Here is a 20761-nt window from a genome sequence, read left to right on the forward strand (position 1 = left end):
AACTTTCGAGACTAAGTTATGGGAAAACCCCAAGAGTTTTCGTTCTTAAAAAGAGGTAAAACCTTCTTAAAACTAAATCTTTAAACTAAATAAAAATTAAGTCGACTTTCGACATTCTTAAAAAGTAAAAACTTTCTTAAAAACCAGTTCAAATCCTAAATGTAGAAAAAAGTAAATATTTCGAGAGAAATTATTTATTTATTTAATATCAAAATACCCGTCTACAAACCGAAAAGTTAATGTTTGAAATTGAGTTAAAGAAAAAAACCAGAATCGCAAAGAGATATTTTTATTTTCAGAATTAATTAAAAATTAAACGAAGAGTTCTAGTTCTTAAAAAAAGTAAAAACTTTTTTAAAAAAATTAAAGATTAAACGAAGATTTCTAGTTCTTAAATAAAGTAAAAACTTTCTTAAAAACCATTAAAATCTTAAAAGTAGAAAAAAGTAAACATTTCGAGAGGAATTTATTAGATATAAAAAATCCCAACTACAAGCCGAAAAGTTAATGTTTGAAATTGAGTTTAAGAAAAAAACCAAAATTTGTTGAGCTTAATTTAAGCATAAATGTTCCTTAAATTCAGTCAAAATCTTAAACGCTAAAAGACATTTTTATTTTGAGTGTCTCAAAAGCAGTTTTAAAGCTTAAAAAAATGTGTGCTTCTTGAGAAAACATAAAAAACTACCATTAAGTAGGCAAATTCTTAAATTAAGTAATTTTTGGTTTTTAAGAACGTTTTGCTTGATATAACACAAATGTATTTGCATATTAAATTCAAATGCGAGAGCGGGCGGAATGCATTTTTTTAATTACTTCATTAACATTTTGTGACAGTTTTGCATAGATTTAATCATGAGTCGTAAATGGGGGGCAGCCGTTTAGCCGTTTAGTTGAGAACGAGCAGGTGCAGCTGCTTCCACTCAGGTGAAGTGTAATGCGATTGCCCGCCCCACACTAATTACGGCCAGAGCCGAGTTAATGATCATTTAATTGCAGCTACTTGTACAAGTTCTGAATCGATTCCATCATTCGATCTTTTCGCCAGCCGACGGCTCGTCGACAGCTTCACTTCCGCAAGGCGCCTGAAAGAAACCAATTAAATATATGACAAGTGAGAGGTTCTAGTCGGGAATACCCTCTTCATCCGACAGGCGATAGCTTAAAAAGGAAAGATACTTGATATACTTATATATACTATTCTTGAAGCTACATGCCAAGTTTGGTGACGCTAGCTCATATTATTTATCGATAAGTTGAAAACGGGGCTAGTTATCGACTATCGGACACAAACTCGATCTGCGCGGGGACTAGGAGGACCTACAGCTAAAATTTCAAGTCTCTAGCTCTTATAGGTTATGAGATCCTTGGGTTCATATATAAGGACAAACAGACGGACGGACGGACGGACAGACAGACGGACGGACAGACGGACATGGCTAGATCGACTCGGCTATTGAGGCTGATCAAGAATATATATACTTTATGAGCTCGGAGATGCTTCCATCTGCCTGTTACATACATTTGCACAAATACAATATACCCTGTTTAGCTATTTTTAATGTGTTCAGGGTATAAAAAGGAATTGTTGCAAGTAATGCGCTCCAATGTTGACGGTCACATGGCGCCCATATATATCTAACCATAACAATAGATAATACCCAGGGGTATTGAGAGCGTAACTCCAAGAAGAAGAAGAAAAAAAAAAGAGACAAATAAACTGTCATTGTCATTGTCATTGTCATTGTTCAACACGACGTATGCGTGATATGTGGAACTAATCAACAATTCGAATTTGGCGCGGATTAAGCGCGAACAGCTGCACAACAACAACAACAACAACAACAACAGCAAATACAAAAAACAGCCAAATAAAAGAAACCAGCTAATATGGAGAACAATTAACGCCGTCGAAATGTTTGTTTCAATAAAAACAAGAAAGCCCAGCTGAAGTCCAAGTGCCGAAAATTTAATACTCTCCCAAAAGTAGCCAAAATCCAAGCCGATTTTTTCTATCAGTCTAATGTTGGCCAGATTATTGGAATATTGGAATAAATAAAGTTCGCACTTGTTCGCAACTCTTGGTACACCAAAAGGATTATAAACAATGTAAACTTATTCGAACGATTGATCTGATTGATTGATTGATTGCTTTAGAGACTTTCAGGGGGAGTATAAATATGGCAGATTCCCTGTAAGAGTAAAAGGTTTTCCTATCAACTGAACGATAGTTCCTACAGGAGCTATATATAATATAGAAGTTGGATTGTTCCTGCAGGAGCTTTATATGATATAGTAGCTAGATTGTTCCTACAGAAGCTATAAATGATAAAATAGTTAGATTGTTCCTACAGGAGTTATATATGATATAGAAGTCAGATTGTTCCTACAGGAGTTATATATGATATAGTAGCTAGATTGTTCCTACAGATAACTCCTACGATCTAGTAGATCGAAGTAATAAGTTCTTGCTTCTTTATGAGGACCTTGGGGAAACTTCTATTTCTTCAGCTTGATACGGAAAACATAAGAAAAACTTCAAAGAACCTGAAACAAGGTGTTCATATAAGTTACATATTTTACTTGTAACTAAACATTATTCCCTTATTTATTCGCTTAGTAAAATAAATAAATAAAATATTTATAGAAAAGAACAAATATATAAAATAAATATGCCAACTATTTGATATATGACTTGATCCAGACTCAGATGTATATATATATATATGTACATATATATATATGTACAAGTTTCATCAGGATACTCTGTAAATTCGAGAAATAAATCTCCATACAGTCAGCATTGGCTATAGCGTCTCAGCTGTTGATTGATATGTTATATTAACAGAAAGTATACCAAAACGGAAACTTAATAAACATGAGATTGATAGAAAGATTTAATTGCAATTTTTAAGCTAAACAATTTTTGTAAAACAATTAAGGGGACGTACAAACATCAAGAAGAAAATATTTTCAAAAATTTTAAAAATTGGAAAGCATTAAAAATGTTTAAAATCTAGAATGTAGAATTAACCAAGGGAGAAACCCATGAACGGAATAATATTGAGCATTAAAATCCATTTGACAAAGCTTTGGATAAATCGTTATAAATAAATGAATTAAAATTGATGCTCTCATATTACAAATCCATTGCCAACACACTAATAAAATATACATGCAAATATTTATACCCTTTAATTTACTAATTATCGCAAGATAGATTGTAAACAAAAATTAAAAATGAAAAAAAAAAATGTTACAAATTGCATGTCAAAATTGTGATACCCTCTGCAAGAGTATATATCATACGCACATACGCACACACACACACACACACTCGTCTGTTTACCTGATTTTGAACTGTTAATTGTGGCAATGTTGTTGTTGCTGCTATAACTGGAGTTGTTGTCAGTTTGTACAGGGAAGCACTCGCCAGACATCTAAAACAAGTTGCGCTGCCTCATCGCATTAAAAATACGTCACAAAATAAAGAAATCACACACAAAAAAAAAACGCTTTGCTTCGCGGAATTATCGTAAAACAAAAATACGAAAAAAACGTGAAATTGAGTCCAAACAAAATATATGCGTCACACTTTCTTTTGGGGAAGTCCTCTGGAAACGTGACTTGGCCACGAGATTAAAATCTGGCCAAAATTAGCTCTTGTTTATGGCCCGTTGTCAATTTAATTGCGAGGTTCTTGACTTCTTCACAAAACATTTAACTGATTGTCAAATTGTTAACACTTGACTAGAGCTGGCCCAAAAGTTGCATTGGCTAATAGGCAGGGTCCGGGTTCGAGTCTCCGACCTTGCCACCGCAGCGGCAAAAAGTTGGCCATTTAAAAAACTATTTTCAATCGTATAGCCATATATAAAAAAGCATTAATAATAAGTCTTGATTGGATTTGAAATGCGATTCAGTTGCACGTTTAAAGGAAGCGCATTTTTGCTTGTTCGAATGTGTAAAAAATGCACAGAATTTTATGGCCAATAAGCTGGAACTGAAAACTGTTAATTGCCAGCAATTGCATTGATTAGTTCGTTTTTTCTTCTCTATATACCCAGAGGGTATTATAATTTTGTCGTGAATTGTGTAACGCATAGAAGGAGACATCTCTGACCCCATAAAATGTAGGTCGAAAAGTAGGTTCTTGTATGGAAAACTTTTTTGTTTTTCAAGATATCTTAACCAAACTCGCCATTTATGAGTTTCAACATGTTCCCTACATATATGCAAAATCTTATTTACATCGGACCACTATATCATATAGCTGCCATAGGAACGATCGGTCGAAAACTGAGTTGTTGTATGGAAAACTTTTTTGTTTATCAAGATATCTTAACCAAACTAGCCATTTATAAGTTTCAACTTGATCCCTACGTTTGTGCCAAATCTTATTTACATCGGACCACTATATCATATAGCTGCCATAGGAACGATCGGTCGAAAATTAAGTTTTTGTATGGAAAACTTTTTTGTTTTTCAAGATATCTTAACCATACTCCGTATTAACTATTTTCCCTGTGCTTCTTAGATACGGGCAAAGCACTATGAGCATTTTGAAAAGGTTTCGTCTGTAAGGGTATTAAATCTTCGGCGTGCCAAAGACAGCCCTTCTTTCTCGTTTTTCATTGTAATTGCACTTTAATATGGTACTTAATTGATTTATGCTTACATTTATTGGCATAGCATTGTCTGAATTGGCAGTAAAATTGTTAAACAGCATTATGCAAATCGATTACCCACTGCACCGCAATTAGTTAACGGCATCGATTGATAAACTATTTAACATATTCAAATCATAACATAACACATCCGAACAAATCAAAGCAAATCAAATCAAATCAAATCACATTAACTCGAATCTATGCAAATGCCGCGCGCATATTTATAGCTCAAGCCGATCCTCGCCAGGTTCTTCTTGTGCATTGTGCATGATCCATGCATTATTTATAGATTGACTTTAATGTGCCATACATATGTATATGCCTTTATTTATGCTTGATTTTAAGTCAGCTCATTCGATGCCGCAACGAATTTCACACTATTCTAACATACTAGCTGCAATAATGAGAGGAATATCAATTTTAAAACTGAGTTATAGTTGGGTGTGCTCGACTATGAGATGACCTGGACAAAGCGCAAACAATTGATAGAAAATTTAGTCTGATCGGTATTTGTTGTCCGATCTAAAGTGACAGTCGAGAATATATTCCTTATGGGCTTGTATATGCTTCCTTCCGTTTCTAGTCGGGCGTGCTCGACTATGAGATACTCTGGACAAAGCGCACACAATTTACAGAAAAATGCACTCCGATCGGTATTTGTTGTCCGATTTAAATCGACACAGCTCGTCCTCTTAATGGGCCTGTAGATGCTTCCTTCACATAAGTACATTATACCCTTTTAAATTCGGTCTGATCGGTATTTGTTGTCCGATCTAGATCGACGCAGCTCGTCGATGGACTTCTTCTGCCTGTCACATACCCTCGCATAAGTACATTATACCCTTGTTAAACCCTTTTCAGTGGGTAAATGAGAAAAAAAAACATAAGGTCAACTACTATAGGAATATGTTTAAGGCATTCACCCAATCCATGTTTATTAATATACGCACATCTAGTATATGTAGTAACTAGCATGTAGTACTACGATATAAACTGAATGACAATTAAAAAACTACAAATTGAATGCAGCGTAAATGAAAATTCCCCCCCCCCCTCCCCCCTAGACAAAGGCGCTAGCGTGCGCGCCGTCAATTCCACTTAAGTACTTCGCGATTTCATTCAGTTTTCAGGCATTTTGTAATTAGTTTATAAACAATTCCTGCGAAACGAAGTGGACACGATTTGTTAGTATATTTGTTTTCATGCGACGATTATGCGTCATTTGATCTGCCGCTGCCGAGGGATTTCCAAGCCAGGTCTAACAAACCCAACTAGTCACACAAGAATACGAGAGTGTGTGCGTGCGTGTGTGTGTGTGCGTGTGTGTGCGTGTGTGTGTGTAGCCAATTAGCGTTCGCCATTGCCAGGAATTTCATTTCATTTCCTACGTCACTGAACTCGGCTAAATTAAACGCAACTAACTAACTTTAAAAGGCAAAAAAAAACACAAAAAAATAACAAAAAATAAAAACGACAAAAAAAAAATTAAGTATACGTTCTGCGAAAGGCAATTGCAGGTGCTTTAAGAGCAGGAACTGGTTTTTAGTTTAAGCAGCGCCAACGAACAAGAGCAAAGCCAACGTTGCAGTCGCTGCCGCAGTCGCCGTCGACGCTAACGCCGGCAGCGCTGCCGTCGAAACGCGCCATGCTGTGGCATATAAATGTTAGTCGCATGCTGGGCTTCTGATTAGTCTGCGAGCGCCGAGCTTACGAGTTCCAGAGTACGTTCAGATCGTGCAACATTAAAATCAAATATTTTTGGGCTGCCTTCGAAGCACAGTGAATCGCCAGTGTAGTGGAAAACCCAAAAGAAAATTGCCAAAAAATAAACCAAAATCAAACGAGCGAAAATTTTAAAATACAAACCGAAAAACGTATTGAAAATTAAACAAAAGATTTAACGAACGTACTTGGAAAATTAAAGCGCGCTGCGAATTGCAAAGAAAAACGGATATTGCGCATAAAAAAAGAACATATTAAAAAACACAATTACACATAAAAACCTTAATTACAACAAATAATAAAAGTACGTATAAATAGATTTTTTTACTATACATATTTTCAATATGATTTGCAGCTGCAAATGCAAATTAATAATACATTTTCTAAACAAAAATGAAAATTACACAACTTTTATTACGACAAACTCATTAAACACAAAAAAAAAAAAAAAAATTAATATTATATTTACAACGTAAAGCGAATATTTGAAGCTAAAGCAAGTTTATTAAATCAAGTTTATCAACTGCAACTTAGGTTTAAACTAATTAAAGACTAAGTCAACTTTCGAAACTGAGTTACAGGAAAAACCCAAGAATTTTCGTTCTTAAAAAAAAGTAAAAACTCACAATCTTTAAACTAATTGAAGATTAAGTCAACTTTCAAGACTAAGTTACAGAAATTTTCGTTCTTAAAAAAAGTGAAAACTTTCTTAAACCCCATTTAAATCTTAAATGTAATAAAAATGTATGTAAATATTTCGAGAGGAATTTATGAAATATCAAAATTCCCAAACATCAAACCGAAAAGTTAATGTTTGAAATTGAGTTAAAGAAAAAAACAAGAATCGCAAAAAGATATTTTTATTTTGAGAATTAATTAAAGATTAAGTCAACTTTCGAGACTGAGTTACAGGCAAAACCCAAAATTTTCCTTTCTTAAATAAAGCTAAAACATTCTTAAAAGCAAATTAAAATCTTAAAAATATTTCGACAGGAATTTTTCAGATATAAAAAATCCTAACTACAAACCGAAAAGTTATTGCTTGAAATTGAGTTAAAGACAGAATTTTGGGCTTAATTTAAGTAAGAACGTTCTTTAAATTCAGTTAAAATCTAAAACGCAAAAATAAATTTTTATTTTAATAATTTTTACTCCAATCCCAAAGTGTCTCAAGCGCAGTTTTAAAGCTTAAAATAATGTGTGCTTCTTAAAAAAACATAAAAGACTTAATTTAAGTATAAGAATGCTTATATTAAGTATTTCTTGTTTATAAACCGAGATCTATTGTGTTATCCTTGCAAGATTGGGGATCAATATTGATATCAAGGATCGCAAACTTTTTTACAAGGTTAAAAAGTATAAATTTTAAAGGAAATGTATTTCTAGCTTAATCCCAGCCTAATTTAACTTAACTTTGTAAGACGTTCAGTTTGGAGATCAAGGCTGATTTGGACATAAAAACGACATTTACTCGAAACTTAGAATGGCCTTAATTTCTGAATGTAGAATCATAATCTGCTCGAGTAGAGAGTTGGAAAAAAAACGCGCATTAATTATATGTTTTTTAGTTCAATGCACCTGCTAACAAAAAAAAAATGCATTGCACATTGAAGTGTTGTAACAAATTTCCCATTGAATGTGCGTGTGTGCAGGTGATTTATTATACCCTGAACCCATTAAAAATCGCTAAAAAGGGTATAATGTATTTGTGCAAATGTATGTAACAGGCAGAAGGAAGCATCTCCGAGCCCAGAAAGTATATATATTCTTGATCAGCATCGATAGCCGAGTCGATCTAGCTATGGCCCTCTGTCTGTCCGTCCTTATGTATGAACGCAAGGATCTCATAACCTATAAGAGCTAGAGACTTGAAGTTTTGGCTGTAGGTCCTCCTAGTCCCCGCGCAGATCGAGTTTGTTTACGTTAATCGATAACTTGTCCCGTTTCCAAGTTATCGATAAAAATCGATATCGAAATCCTGCTTTTTTTTTAGCAATTTTGGCAAATAATATGAGCTAGAGTCAGCAAACTTGACATGTAGCTTCTAGAATAGTATTTATATATCAAGGATCTTTCATTTTATACTTATCGCCTGTTGGAAGAAGAGGGTCCAGGGTATCCCCTAGTCGGGACTAGAACCTCTTACTTGTTTTGATAAGCGCAAAGCTTGTCGCCAACATGATAAATGGGTCTATCAAAACGGCATAAATCAAGCCCACTTTCAGAGCAAAATTCTGGTTATCGTTGTTTTTGCCGTGGCCCAAAATAAAAGTCAATAAATAAAATGTATATATGCTTAGTATATTTTTACATTTCACACAACTCTCTCGATCGATCGGAGAGTGCGTTAATTTGAAAATTGAAATTGAGGAAGTGGCGGCAAAATAAAATGAAAGTCGGGCCGTGCAAATTGCAGGGTATTGTGCACATATTCCGAATTGATGTCAAATGCAAAAGGCAAACAAAGCTCAAGGAAAAACAATTTCAATTCAACAATTTGCTAAAAGCTGCTGCAACTGTTTCGCCTGAATGCCTGATGCCAACTTGTCATTAAAAGTTATTGCCAAACAAGCCACAAAAAAATACAAATACAAATATAAATAATAACAATAAATAACAATTAGCTGTAGTTAGACGACAATTAAATACCCTAACAGATATGAAGAGGCGGATGTGGCAGGTTTTTTTCTTTAGAAATTCCTGGAAGAACTCTACGATATTGTGAAGGAACTCTATGATAAGACAGATTGAAGCTTGAAGGTAGAAGAGAAACTTTTCAATTATAAAGAAAACTATTAATTTTCTATTAATTCTATTCTATTAATATAAAAGAAAACTATTTGAAAGAGAAAACTATTCAATTAGAAAAGAAAACTATTTATTTTCTTGTAATTCTATTCTATTAATATAAAAGAAAACTATTTAAAAAAAGATATCTATTTAATTAAATTTTTTATTTTTATTAATTTTTTATTAACTCTACAAATTGTAATTAGAAAAAAAAAATTAGTTTTTATTAAAGGAACTAAACTTTTTAGCAACAGTTTTTGGCAGAAAATCGAACTTCTAGAGCAAAAATCTGGTTTTATGCTCGATTTAGCTATTTATTGATATTTTATTGATTTTGATATATTATCTATTTATATATATATAATTGTATATATCATTTGTCTTAAACTTCCAACTTCTGCAGCAAAAATATGGATATATTGATATTGATCTTTTTATTGATTTTGATATATTATATATATGTAATTTATCTTTGAATTCCAATTTCTAGAACAAAAATATGGATCTATGCCTAGTTTAGCTATTTATTTTGTATATATTATTTATAGATTTATCTGTTGACATTTGGTCAAACAAATATTTGATCTTAAGCCAAGGATATTCAAGCGAAATCAAAATATGCGATAAATCGTTTTTTTATGAGCTATATAATAAAGTAGTTCGATTTGTTAGGAGCTTGCAGTTATGCTTGGGAGATTACTGTAGTTCGTAATAGTTAAAATTTCTATATTTATCGTTGAAAACAAAAAAGGTTTTCCATAAAAAACTAGCTCATTCAAGCGATGCCTTCTAAAAAGCTGAAGAATATGATTCATAAACTAAAAGTTTGTTTTAAATATTTTGAGAAAGCACAAAAGTTTGTCCCAGAAGAACTTGAATTTCAACCGATCCAACCCATGTTAGCTATATATATATATATAATGCCATCTACACTGATCTATTCCAAGTTAGCTATATAATATAGTGCATCGATCCGATCGAATTGGATATAAGCTCCGCAGCAGAAAGACAGAACTATGCAAAGTTTAATGGGGCTAGCTAGACAGACAGAGGTGCCTGGCTATAACGACTCGGCTGTTGGCATCGATTAAGAATATATGCTATTAAGTTAATGGGACCAGAGACGTGTACGTGCATTGCAAAATTGGAATACAACCAACCAACCAACAACTAAACCACAAATTCAAGTAGCAAAAATATTGGTAATAAAATTTGAATGCCCAAACGAGTTGCTCGGATTGCAGCAACTTTTGGCTCGGACTCGGACTCGGACTCGAGCTTGGCTTGGACCAGAAAGCAACGAGAGGCTTTATGATTTATGTTAACTGAAGCGATTGACATTTAATTTGTGTCAAGCGGATCGCTTGACTAATGACCCGGCTGACGCGGCGTATACATAATCTCGCCCATTTTGATGGCTTTTTAATTGCGGCCGGGCGCGAGCCAAGCGAATGCATTGAAATTGTATTTGAAATTGAAATTGAAATTGAGTCATTTGCCAGCGACTGACTATTAATTATGCAAGAGAAACATATCGCGCATATATTACCATTAAATATGATCTATGACTTTAACTCTGAGCTGTTAACTTGCCACTTGTTCGACATTTGTATTAACACGGTTTATCCGCTTAAATCGGCTTGCGAAATGTGTGATTTGCCAGTTTCTGAAAATTTGACGTCAGTTGAAATATTTCTGAATGCAGAAAGATCACAGCATGATTTGTCATTTACACACACACACGCACACACACGCACACACTCGCGCACACCAATTGCCAGTTGTCATTCAATTGACTCACAATCGGAAATTCTAAAGTTTAACAAGCGGGAGCATTGGAGTGGCAATGCCCACCTAGAAGATACCCTAGACTCGGCGACGAGTTGAAGCCTCTTCTTCTTACAAATCTATACACACACACACACACACACATATGCACTTATAGCTGTGCTTCTTCCTCTCTTAGACACCTTTCCTAAGCACCCTTCATTCTTGAATAACTATGGCGTTTATTGTCCGATCTTTATAAAACTTTCAAGGTATCAATATAAACTGCAGATCGAGCGAATCAAAGCACTATATGAAATAGCCATATGGCATAGATCGTTCGAAATTTAAGTTCCTGTAGACTTTCAAATATTTAAAGATATTTTAATCAAATTTTTAGTTTACGATCTATATCATTCAGCTCTGAAGAAGAGTTTGGGCGGAGTTATCCAAAAAATGAAATATTATTAAAAACTTATCTTAGCCATGTCTCAAAATAGCTTCATTATTATATTATAAAATAAGTTTGCTGACTCTAGCTCGAATAACTTACGAGATTTGCTCATAAAACAGAATTTCGATATCGATTTCTTATCGATAACTTGGAAACGGAGCAACTTATCGATAATCGGAAACAAACGCGTACTGCGCGGACACTAGGAGGACCTACGTTTGAAATAGCAAGTCTCTAGCTCTAATAGGTTCTGAGATCCTTGAGATGGACGGACTGACGGACAGACGGTCATGGTTAGATCGACTCGGCTATTGATGCTGATCAAGAATATATATACTTTATGGGGTCGGAGATGCTTCCTTCTGCCTGTTACATACATTTGCACAAATACATTATAGGGTATACAACAAATGAAAGACTATTCAGAAAAAAAAAGAGTATTCTTTCGTATGATAAAGAAAAGAATATATTATCGACTTTTAAGTCTAGTTTCTAGCTCGACTGAGCTTGTTGTTCTCATCAAGAATGTATGTATCTTATGGAGCATACAAAACCATCATACCCTCTTTGCCCAATTCAAATGGTTGCTGGGTATATACATGAAAAAGAACCACAACGAGCCGTGCTCAGGGGTAGCTTTGGGTGAACAGACATGGGTCAGGCCAGGCCAGGCCAGGCTGTGAGTAGAGTGCACCCCGCGAGGGCATAAATTGGACACTTTTCAGTCAATTAAGCAAATCAAGAGGACCACAACAACAAAAGCAGAACAACAATATGATTACGATTGCGACAGATCGCTGCAAATCGTGCATTTTAATTAATTACAAACATGAATTAATCAGAAAACGGAAACAGAATCGCGACCAGAGATTTTTTTTCGTAGTGACCTTAGCGAATGTTGTTGATCCACAAAAAAAAACAAAAAAAAAACAACAACAACACCTTCGACCGACAATTATGTAAATTACAAATTACATGCCACGCCGATAATTATGGAACGATTTTCCACACAACAAAAAAAAAAACAGAAGAAAAAAAAGCAATCTAACTTAAGTGCAACCTTGGGCGGAAAATTATAAAGCCACACTAGATATATATATACGATATACGATATATGCGATGTCTGTCTAGAACGGGCCTCAAGTGCACCTCAAATGCTGTCTAATCGTTGGATCGCGCTGCGCAGAACAGAAAAAAAAAAACAGAAAAAAAAACGGAAAAAAAACAGAATAAAAAGCTGCACAGAATGGAACATTAATCGTTTCTGTTGGCAATTGCTTAGATTTCACCTCATCAACAGAAGCAGCGATGCGATGCGGTACACTAAATCGATGTTGTGCAAAGCCAGCCAAAGACTGCTCACAAGACTTTTCAAAACTGGCACGACTAACTGCATACCCTGTACTCGAGCTTCAGCGTGGAGTGCTTGAGCTTTTAGTCGAACTCAGCTAATGGAATTTTCATTTGAGTAGAGCTCTGTTCTTGTTACTCTGACATTCAAATATGTGCACGTATAAAAATTCAAAATAATTTCCTTTCTACTTGATTATTTGGTTTTTATTTTAGGGTAATGGGGTTTGCATCCCAAATGTGAACTATTCCTGATCTGTGTATAGTAAAAAGCAACCTAAATGCCAAATTTGGTAGCTGTAGGCCTTATAATCTCCGAGTTATGCTCCAAAAACCTAGGCTGAAAACCGATATTTATCGATTTATTTAAATATATTTAACAGACAACATATTCATTAAAATGTCAGGCAATCCGAAAGCTAAACGCATTGATTAATAGATCCGTCTAAAGATGGATTTATAGATTGTGTGCAAACGGGACGCTATCACAGTTATCGATAACTACATGCGAATTATCGATAAAATAGAAAAGAAAATGTATTATAAAATGGACATACCTTATAGCTAATAAAATATGCTTTTATATGGATTTTGTATAAAGGGGAAGCTATCGCAATTATCGATAAAGATATGAGAGTTATCGATAACTTCAAAAAGAACATATATATTTAAATATTGACTTCCCTTATAGTTCTTTTTGTGTATATGTGGACTAAGAGCAAACGGCAGGCTAATGCAGTTATCGATAATTATATGCGAATTATCGATAACTTAAAAAAGAAACACACACTCAAACATGGGCATACCTTAAAGCTCTTCTTGCGTTTATATGAATTCAAAACAAATGGGAGGATATCGTAGCTATCGATAATTACATACGAGCTATCGATAACTACCAATTAACTTCTAGGCAAACAGACGAAAGTTCAGAGGGTCAGGCATGTCTAGATACCTTATGTGTATACAACATACATACATCTGCACAAAACCCATACACCCCACTTTAAGCCACTTTAAATTCTGCAGGGTATTTAATAGTGGCTAAGAACTCGAGCTTAAAGCAATTGTGGCTGCAATTGTTGCTCAAGAATGCAGGCGATGGGCAAAGATGCGGATAGAGAGATACGTGCCATTGTATGCTGATGTGCACACACACACAAGCACACACACACATGTGTGTTTGTCGACAATTTTCATTTGATTTGTGCGAGTGTGTGCAACATGTTTTAGCTAATTGGGCGCACACGGCGCATACGTAATGCGCGCGCTTGGGAAATGCTCGGAGCCATTGAATTGTGCATATTACGTATACGCGCAGCAGACAAAACGTTGGCCAGCGCCTTAAGCTGTCAACAAAAATGTATGCCAAGCCAAATGGCCAACAAGTAAGTCTTTGGCCAACAGCTTTTAATAAAGTTATGCCAAATATTGTGCAATCGCGTGTGGAACTTGTTTGGCGCCCAGAACCAAAACCAATTGGCCGCAATTTTCTCTAGCCAACTGCAAGAAATCGGAAATAAAAGTACAAAAAAAAAAAATACATAATTCATAGAATATTGGATGGGCTTTGTACTTCCTGGAACTGGGACTGTAATTGAGCGACATATTTAATAAAAAAATAAATTAAATAAAAAGACAAGAGGGGCCGTCTTTTGTTGTTGCTGTTGTATTTTTTAATGCTTCATTTAAATTTGAAATGTAGCCCCAGACTAAGGACAAGCTGAGGGGTAATTGCCAGACATATATACGTGTCTTAATGGCTTTGATTGAAGCTTGACATTGGATCGCGGCACACACACACACAAAAAACAGCCGGAGAATTGGAGAATCGGATTGTTGGAGAACCAGAAGTCTGTCGTCTGGCCTCAATGGCATTCAGCTGGGCTTTTATGACATCGAAATGCAGCTTAAAGACGGCAAGACGGACAGACGGAGACCTCCAACTAACCAAGTCGGACAGCTAAACGAGACTTATTATTCGCCGCTTCCAATTGGAGCTCGGCGTCCATTCATTTCACATTCACATACTTTGTGTGTACTTAACGAGCTTAAAACGAATCTCAGCTCATAAATAAAACTCACTTTACGGAGTCGGCGAATTGTTGAGGAACCAGAAGTTGTCAAGAACTCGAATATGTATGGAATCTATATTAATCGATATGGCAATCACTTTCCGGTTGCCAGAACTTCAATTTAACAGGAATGTAAGAATCGGTTAGTAGAAGAACTAGAAATTGTCAAGAGCTCGAATATGTATCTATAAGATCTTTCAGGTTGTCACAACTCCAATTTAACTAGGATTGGAGAATCGGATAATTGAAAAACCAGAAATTGTCTAGAGCTTAAATATGTATCTATAGGATCTAGATTAATCGATATGACAATCTCCTTTCTCCCATTTAACAACTATTTCATTATAGTTGAAGAACCAGAAAATATAATTACCTGGAATATGTATCTGTATGATCTATATTAATCGATATGACAATCTCTTTCAGGTTCCCACAACTTCAATTTAACAAGAATTGAAAAATCGAATAGTAGAAGAACCAGAAAATATTAAAAGCTCGAATATGTATCTATAAGATAAATATTACCCACATGGCAATCTGTTTCTAGTTGCCACAACTTCAACTTAACGACCATTTCACAAGTTTGTTCGTGCATAAAACTATTAATTGCCGTCATAAACTACAATTTGTAATTTTACAATTGCACTAAGTTTTGACTACCTCATACCCTATAAACAAACAAGGGGGTATTTTCTAAACAACACTTCATAAAATATCAAGATTTTTTCTTTGTGAAGATCTTTTTTTGTACGTTTTCAATTGTTACGAAATTAACATAAATAGTTCAGAGCTTCAAACTGAAAAAGAATTCCATTCTTTTTTCATTTTTAACAAACTTCAAATCAGCCTAGCCAAAAGCCTGATTCGACTCAATATATCCTACAATTTATTATGTTTAATGTAAAAATTAAATAATTCAATTTTTTATATTATTTTTAAAAAATAATTTTTAATAATTAAATTATTTTTTTTCATTATATTTTGTATTGTTCTTAATAACATATAAGATATAATAATTAATTAACTATATAATTATTTATTATTAATTAATTATATAATTATATATTATTATTTAATTATATAATTATATATTATTATATAATATATAATGTCTCAATATGTTGATTACTTGAAATTAATAAAAATAGCTGTAATTAATAATAAATTAACAATAATTAAAAAATTTCCTAGAGCCTTGAAGGTTGAATATATTCCATGTATCAACTATAAATATATAAGTTTTTTTAGGAATCAAATAAATTATTTTATTAAATAAAAAAAAATAAACCTGTTCTCTTAGAAGTGAAAATCCAGATTTACAAACCAAACCGAAATGGGAGGAACTGATTCGAGATGTGAACTGAAACAGATTTAATTTTTTTCTCTTTTAAAAGAAAAAGAAGACATTTAAGCCCTAGTTTTTTAACAAATCTGAGCTCAACAAAGTTAGAAATTAATGTGTATTTAAGTGTCTGTGGAAGAGCTAGCCGAGTGAGGAGTGAGGAGTGCCGAGATCTGTCGAGCACGCATCAATCATTAGCATATAGAATCTTTAATTATGGTAGTAAAACTTGATAGGGTATGCATATGATTAGCACTTAGTTAATACAGATAGATAGTTGGTGTTGTGTAAGAAAAGAGAGGCGAGGAGGAATTGGAACGTGCCACAAGTCAACCTGTGCCACTTATCCAAACCCGCCCATCCTCACATCCTCCCACAACCGGGTTGACCTTCCTTCAATTACCCAACTGCGACTGGGGTCACTCAAAGAACTCAACTGACCCCATCTTTTAGCTTAATAAAATGATATGTCTGTCCACTTACCAGTCAACTAATCCTTGCTTCCAGATGGGTTCGCTGCCACAGCTGTCGATTGTCAAGGGTCAGCAGCAGGACTTTGTGCCCCGGGCGCTGCATCGCATCTTCGAGGAGCAGCAGCTGCGCCATGCCGACAAGGTGGCGCTAATCTATCAGCAGGAACAGGCCCCGCGGGCGCCCAGCCAGAGCAGCTATCGCCAGATGAACGAGCGGGCAAATCGTGCCGCCCGTCTCCTCGTCGAGGAGGCACACGGACGCTTCCTGCAGCCGAACAGCGATGGGGACTTCATTGTGGCCGTCTGCATGCAGCCGTCGGAGGCGCTGGTCACCACGCTCCTGGCCATTTGGAAGGCGGGTGGCGCCTATCTGCCCATCGATCCCAGCTTTCCGGCAAATCGTGTGCACCACATTCTGCTCGAGGCGCGTCCGATTCTGGTGCTGCGCGACGATGACATCGATGCGCAACGTTTCCAGGGCACGCCCACGCTCTCGTTGACGGAACTCTATGCCAAGTCGCTACAGCTGAGCGGCTCCAATCTGCTGTCGGAGGAGATGCTGCGCGGCGGCAACGATCACATCGCCATCGTCCTGTATACCTCGGGCAGCACCGGCGTCCCCAAGGGTGTCCGTTTGCCGCATGAGAATATCCTGAATCGTTTGCAGTGGCAATGGTCCACGTTTCCCTATACGGCCGCCGAGCAGGTGGGCGTGTTCAAAACGGCGCTCACCTTTGTCGACTCCATTGCCGAGCTGTGGGGTCCGCTGATGTGCGGCCTGGCCATACTGGTCGTGCCCAAGGCGGTGACCAAGGATCCGCAGCGTCTGGTCGCGCTGCTCGAAAAGTACAAGATCCGGCGTCTGGTGCTGGTGCCGACGCTTCTGCGCTCCCTGCTCATGTACCTGAAGATGGAGGGCGGCGGTGCGGCCCAAAAGCTGCTCTACAATCTGCAGATCTGGGTCTGTTCAGGTGAGCCCTTGGCCGTACCGCTCGCCAGCAGCTTCTTCGACTACTTTGATGAGGGCGTGCATCACTTGTACAACTTTTACGGCTCCACCGAGGTCATGGGCGACGTCACCTACTTCACCTGCGAGAGCAAGAAGCAGCTGAGCATGTACGACAATGTGCCCATAGGTAGGTGCAGCAAAAGGCGCTCTAGTCTAGAGCCACGCATAGGTTAACTCATTTTCATTATAAACGATTAAACGGTTCACACAAATGAAGTTCGAGCTGTTCGAGTCTGCAACATGTTCGATGTGAGGTGCAACCAAACAGTCGAGCTTGTTCGATTGAAGCGAACGCTCGCTCGAGTCAACCTACTCAACTCGAACAGCTCGAGATGAATGATTTCGAGTCATAGCTCGCTCGAAGCCCGACTCGATGAGTCTTATATAGCCTCATATAATAATATATAATAATAATATCGAGCTAAGCGCTGTTCGAACAAACGATTTATACAAATGAAGTTCGAGCTGTTCGAGCTGTTCGAGTCTGCAACATGTTCGATGTGAGGCACAACCAAAAGCCTCATACTTGTTCGGTTGAAGCGAACGCTCGCTCGAGTCGACTTTTTCTCTGCAACTCGAGCTTAACAATTTCGAGTCCTAGCTCGCCCGAGGCCCGAATGAGTCTCATATGGTCTCATATAATAATAGATATTTAATTCCCCAGGCATACCCGTGTCCAACACTGTCATCTATCTGCTGGATGCGGACTATCGTCCCGTCAAGAATGGCGAGATTGGCGAGATTTTCGCCTCAGGCTTGAACCTAGCAGCCGGCTATGTGAATGGACGTGACCCCGAACGCTTCCTGGAGAACCCGCTGGCCGTGGAGAAGAGTAAGCTACCAGCTCCCATCGACCGCTTCTCCTTTAATCCTCGCTTCGTTTGCCTCACAGAATATGCACGGCTTTATCGCACCGGGGACTATGGCTCGCTGAAGAATGGCAACATCATGTATGAGGGCCGCACCGATTCTCAGGTCAAGATACGCGGTCATCGCGTCGATTTGTCGGAGGTTGAGAAAAACGTGGCCGAGCTGCCGCTGGTGGAGAAGGCAATTGTGCTCTGCTACCGTGCCGGTCATGTGGATCAGGCCATACTGGCCTTTGTGAAGCTGCGCGACGATGCGCCCATGGTCACCGAGCTGCAGCTGGAGGCCCGGCTCAAGGATAAGCTGGCCGACTATATGACGCCGCAGGTGGTCATACTGGAGCATGTGCCGCTGCTGGTCAACGGCAAGGTAGATCGCCAGGCGCTGCTCAAGACCTACGAGACGGCCAACAACAATGAGGGCGACTCCAGCATTGTCCTCGACTTTGACTACAGCCAGGTGCCCGAGGAACTCAAGCTGACGGCACGCGATCTCTTCGAGACGGTGGGCGGTGTGATTGGACGCTCGACTCGTGCCAGCCTGTCGCCGCACAGCAACTTCTACGAGCTGGGCGGCAATTCGCTCAACTCCATCTTTACGGTCACCCTGCTTCGCGAGAAGGGCTACAATATTGGCATCTCCGAGTTCATAGCGGCCAAAAATCTGGGCGAGATTATCGAAAAGATGGCGGCCAATCACGATGCCGTGCAGCTGGAGGAGGAGACCCTCAACGCCTGCCCGCATCTCAAAATGGAGGCGGTGCCGCTGCAACTGGAGCATCGTCAGGATGTGATCGAGTAAGTCGCTCCTCCAACTCTTGAGGATTGCGATCGTAATAGGCAACTCTTCCTTGCAGCATAATTGTGTCCAGTTTCTACAACAAGGCCGACCTGGAGCAGTGGCTCAAGCCGGGCGTCCTGCGCAGCGACTACAGCGATATACTCAATGTAAGTGAAGCCTTAGCCCAGCCAGGTGAATGCTCATCCTTTTCCCCCGTTTCCTCTTTCCGCAGGACATTTGGAGCGTTCTGGTCGACTGCGAGCTGAGCTTTGTGATATACGATCGGAATACGGATCGCATCATCGGCACCGCGCTCAACTTTGATGCACGCTGCGAGCCCGAGGTGGACATCAAGTCCAAGCTGCTGATCATCTTCGAGTTCCTCGAGTTCTGCGAGGGACCCATACGGTAGGCATATGCTGCTTGAAAAGATTAAGGATTATTAACTAAGATCGGACTATTTGCAGCGACAACTATTTGCCGAAGGGCGTGAATCAGATACTGCACTCGTTCATGATGGGCACCGCGGAGAAGCTGAATCCGCGCGAGAATATCGCCTGCATGCACTTCATGGAGCACGAGGTGTTGCGTGTGGCGCGCGAAAAGAAATTCGCTGGCATCTTTACCACCAACACGAGTCCACTCACCCAGCAGCTGGCCGATGTCTACCATTACAAGACGCTGCTCAATTACCAGGTGAACGAGTATGTCAGCTCCGATGGCAGTCGTCCCTTCCGGGATGCACCCGACGAGCAGCGCGCCATCGTCCACTGGAAGGAGGTGGGCGGCAAGTAGGAGCAAAAGGCAATCGCCCGCAGTCCTAGCATCTAGACGAACGAATTTAAGACGCACCTGTGTTGTATGTAACCTGTAGCATGTAGCATGTAGCCTGTAGTTTATATAAGGTCTATAGCAATAGATCTACCTTCTAGTATTATCCCTAGGCATTGCCCAATGAAATTTCATCAATGTATGTTGACTAGTTATAAGCTTTCAATGCAATTAAACAAAAACCATCACCGAACGATTCAATTTAAACAAAGTCTTTTTATTAGCCAAGTGACTGACTGATTGATTGATTGAGTGCTTGATTGATTGAGCCCTTGATTGATTGACTGATTAATGACTAGTTGTAATGACCTGTTGCAATCGAACATAAAATCTTATCTATACGACTGATTGACCAAGTGACTGATTGATTAATTGCATGCTTGATTGATTGACTGATTGATGACTATTTGTAAGCATTAAGTGTAATCGAACATAAAACATTGTCGGACGGTTTAAACTGAACTAAGTTCACGTTCTGTACGACTGATTGACTGAATAACTGGTTGATTGATTGCCTGTTAGGTATCCAGTTGTAAGTTTTCAGTGCAATTCATCAAAAAACACAATACTGAAAGATTCATTTTATTAAAACTGATTTCATTATATTTTATTGACTACCTATTTGGTTGATTGATTG

At 37.8% G+C, this 20761-nt stretch overlaps 1 protein-coding gene across 1 annotated transcript; it reads left to right on the forward strand.

Annotated features, from left to right (window-relative positions):
• The first annotated feature begins 6515 nt into the window (after positions 1–6515).
• On the forward strand, positions 6516–20729 carry e (ebony). Its single transcript, XM_064694386.1, has 7 exons — positions 6516–6693; positions 16672–17773; positions 18311–18478; positions 18539–19310; positions 19370–19460; positions 19526–19701; positions 19761–20729. Exons 2-7 carry the CDS (start codon positions 16672–16674, stop codon positions 20086–20088), a joined length of 2637 nt encoding a protein of 878 aa, XP_064550456.1. The 5' UTR covers positions 6516–6693; the 3' UTR covers positions 20089–20729.
• The last annotated feature ends 32 nt before the right edge of the window (positions 20730–20761 follow it).

This window comes from Drosophila montana, unplaced genomic scaffold (genome assembly GCF_035044405.1).
Source record: "Drosophila montana isolate Dmon_TW-CO22-7 unplaced genomic scaffold, ASM3504440v1 contig_3733_1, whole genome shotgun sequence".
Lineage (NCBI taxonomy): Eukaryota > Metazoa > Arthropoda > Insecta > Diptera > Drosophilidae > Drosophila > Drosophila montana.

Coding starts and splice junctions, on each gene's coding strand:
- e (XM_064694386.1), top strand. CDS start 16,672: ATGGGTTCGCTGCCACAGCTGTCGATTGTCAAGGGTCAGCAGCAGGAC. Junction 18,479..18,538: donor CCCGCTGGCCGTGGAGAAGA/GTAAGCTACCAG, acceptor TTTGCCTCACAG/AATATGCACGGCTTTATCGC. Junction 19,702..19,760: donor TTCTGCGAGGGACCCATACG/GTAGGCATATGC, acceptor GACTATTTGCAG/CGACAACTATTTGCCGAAGG.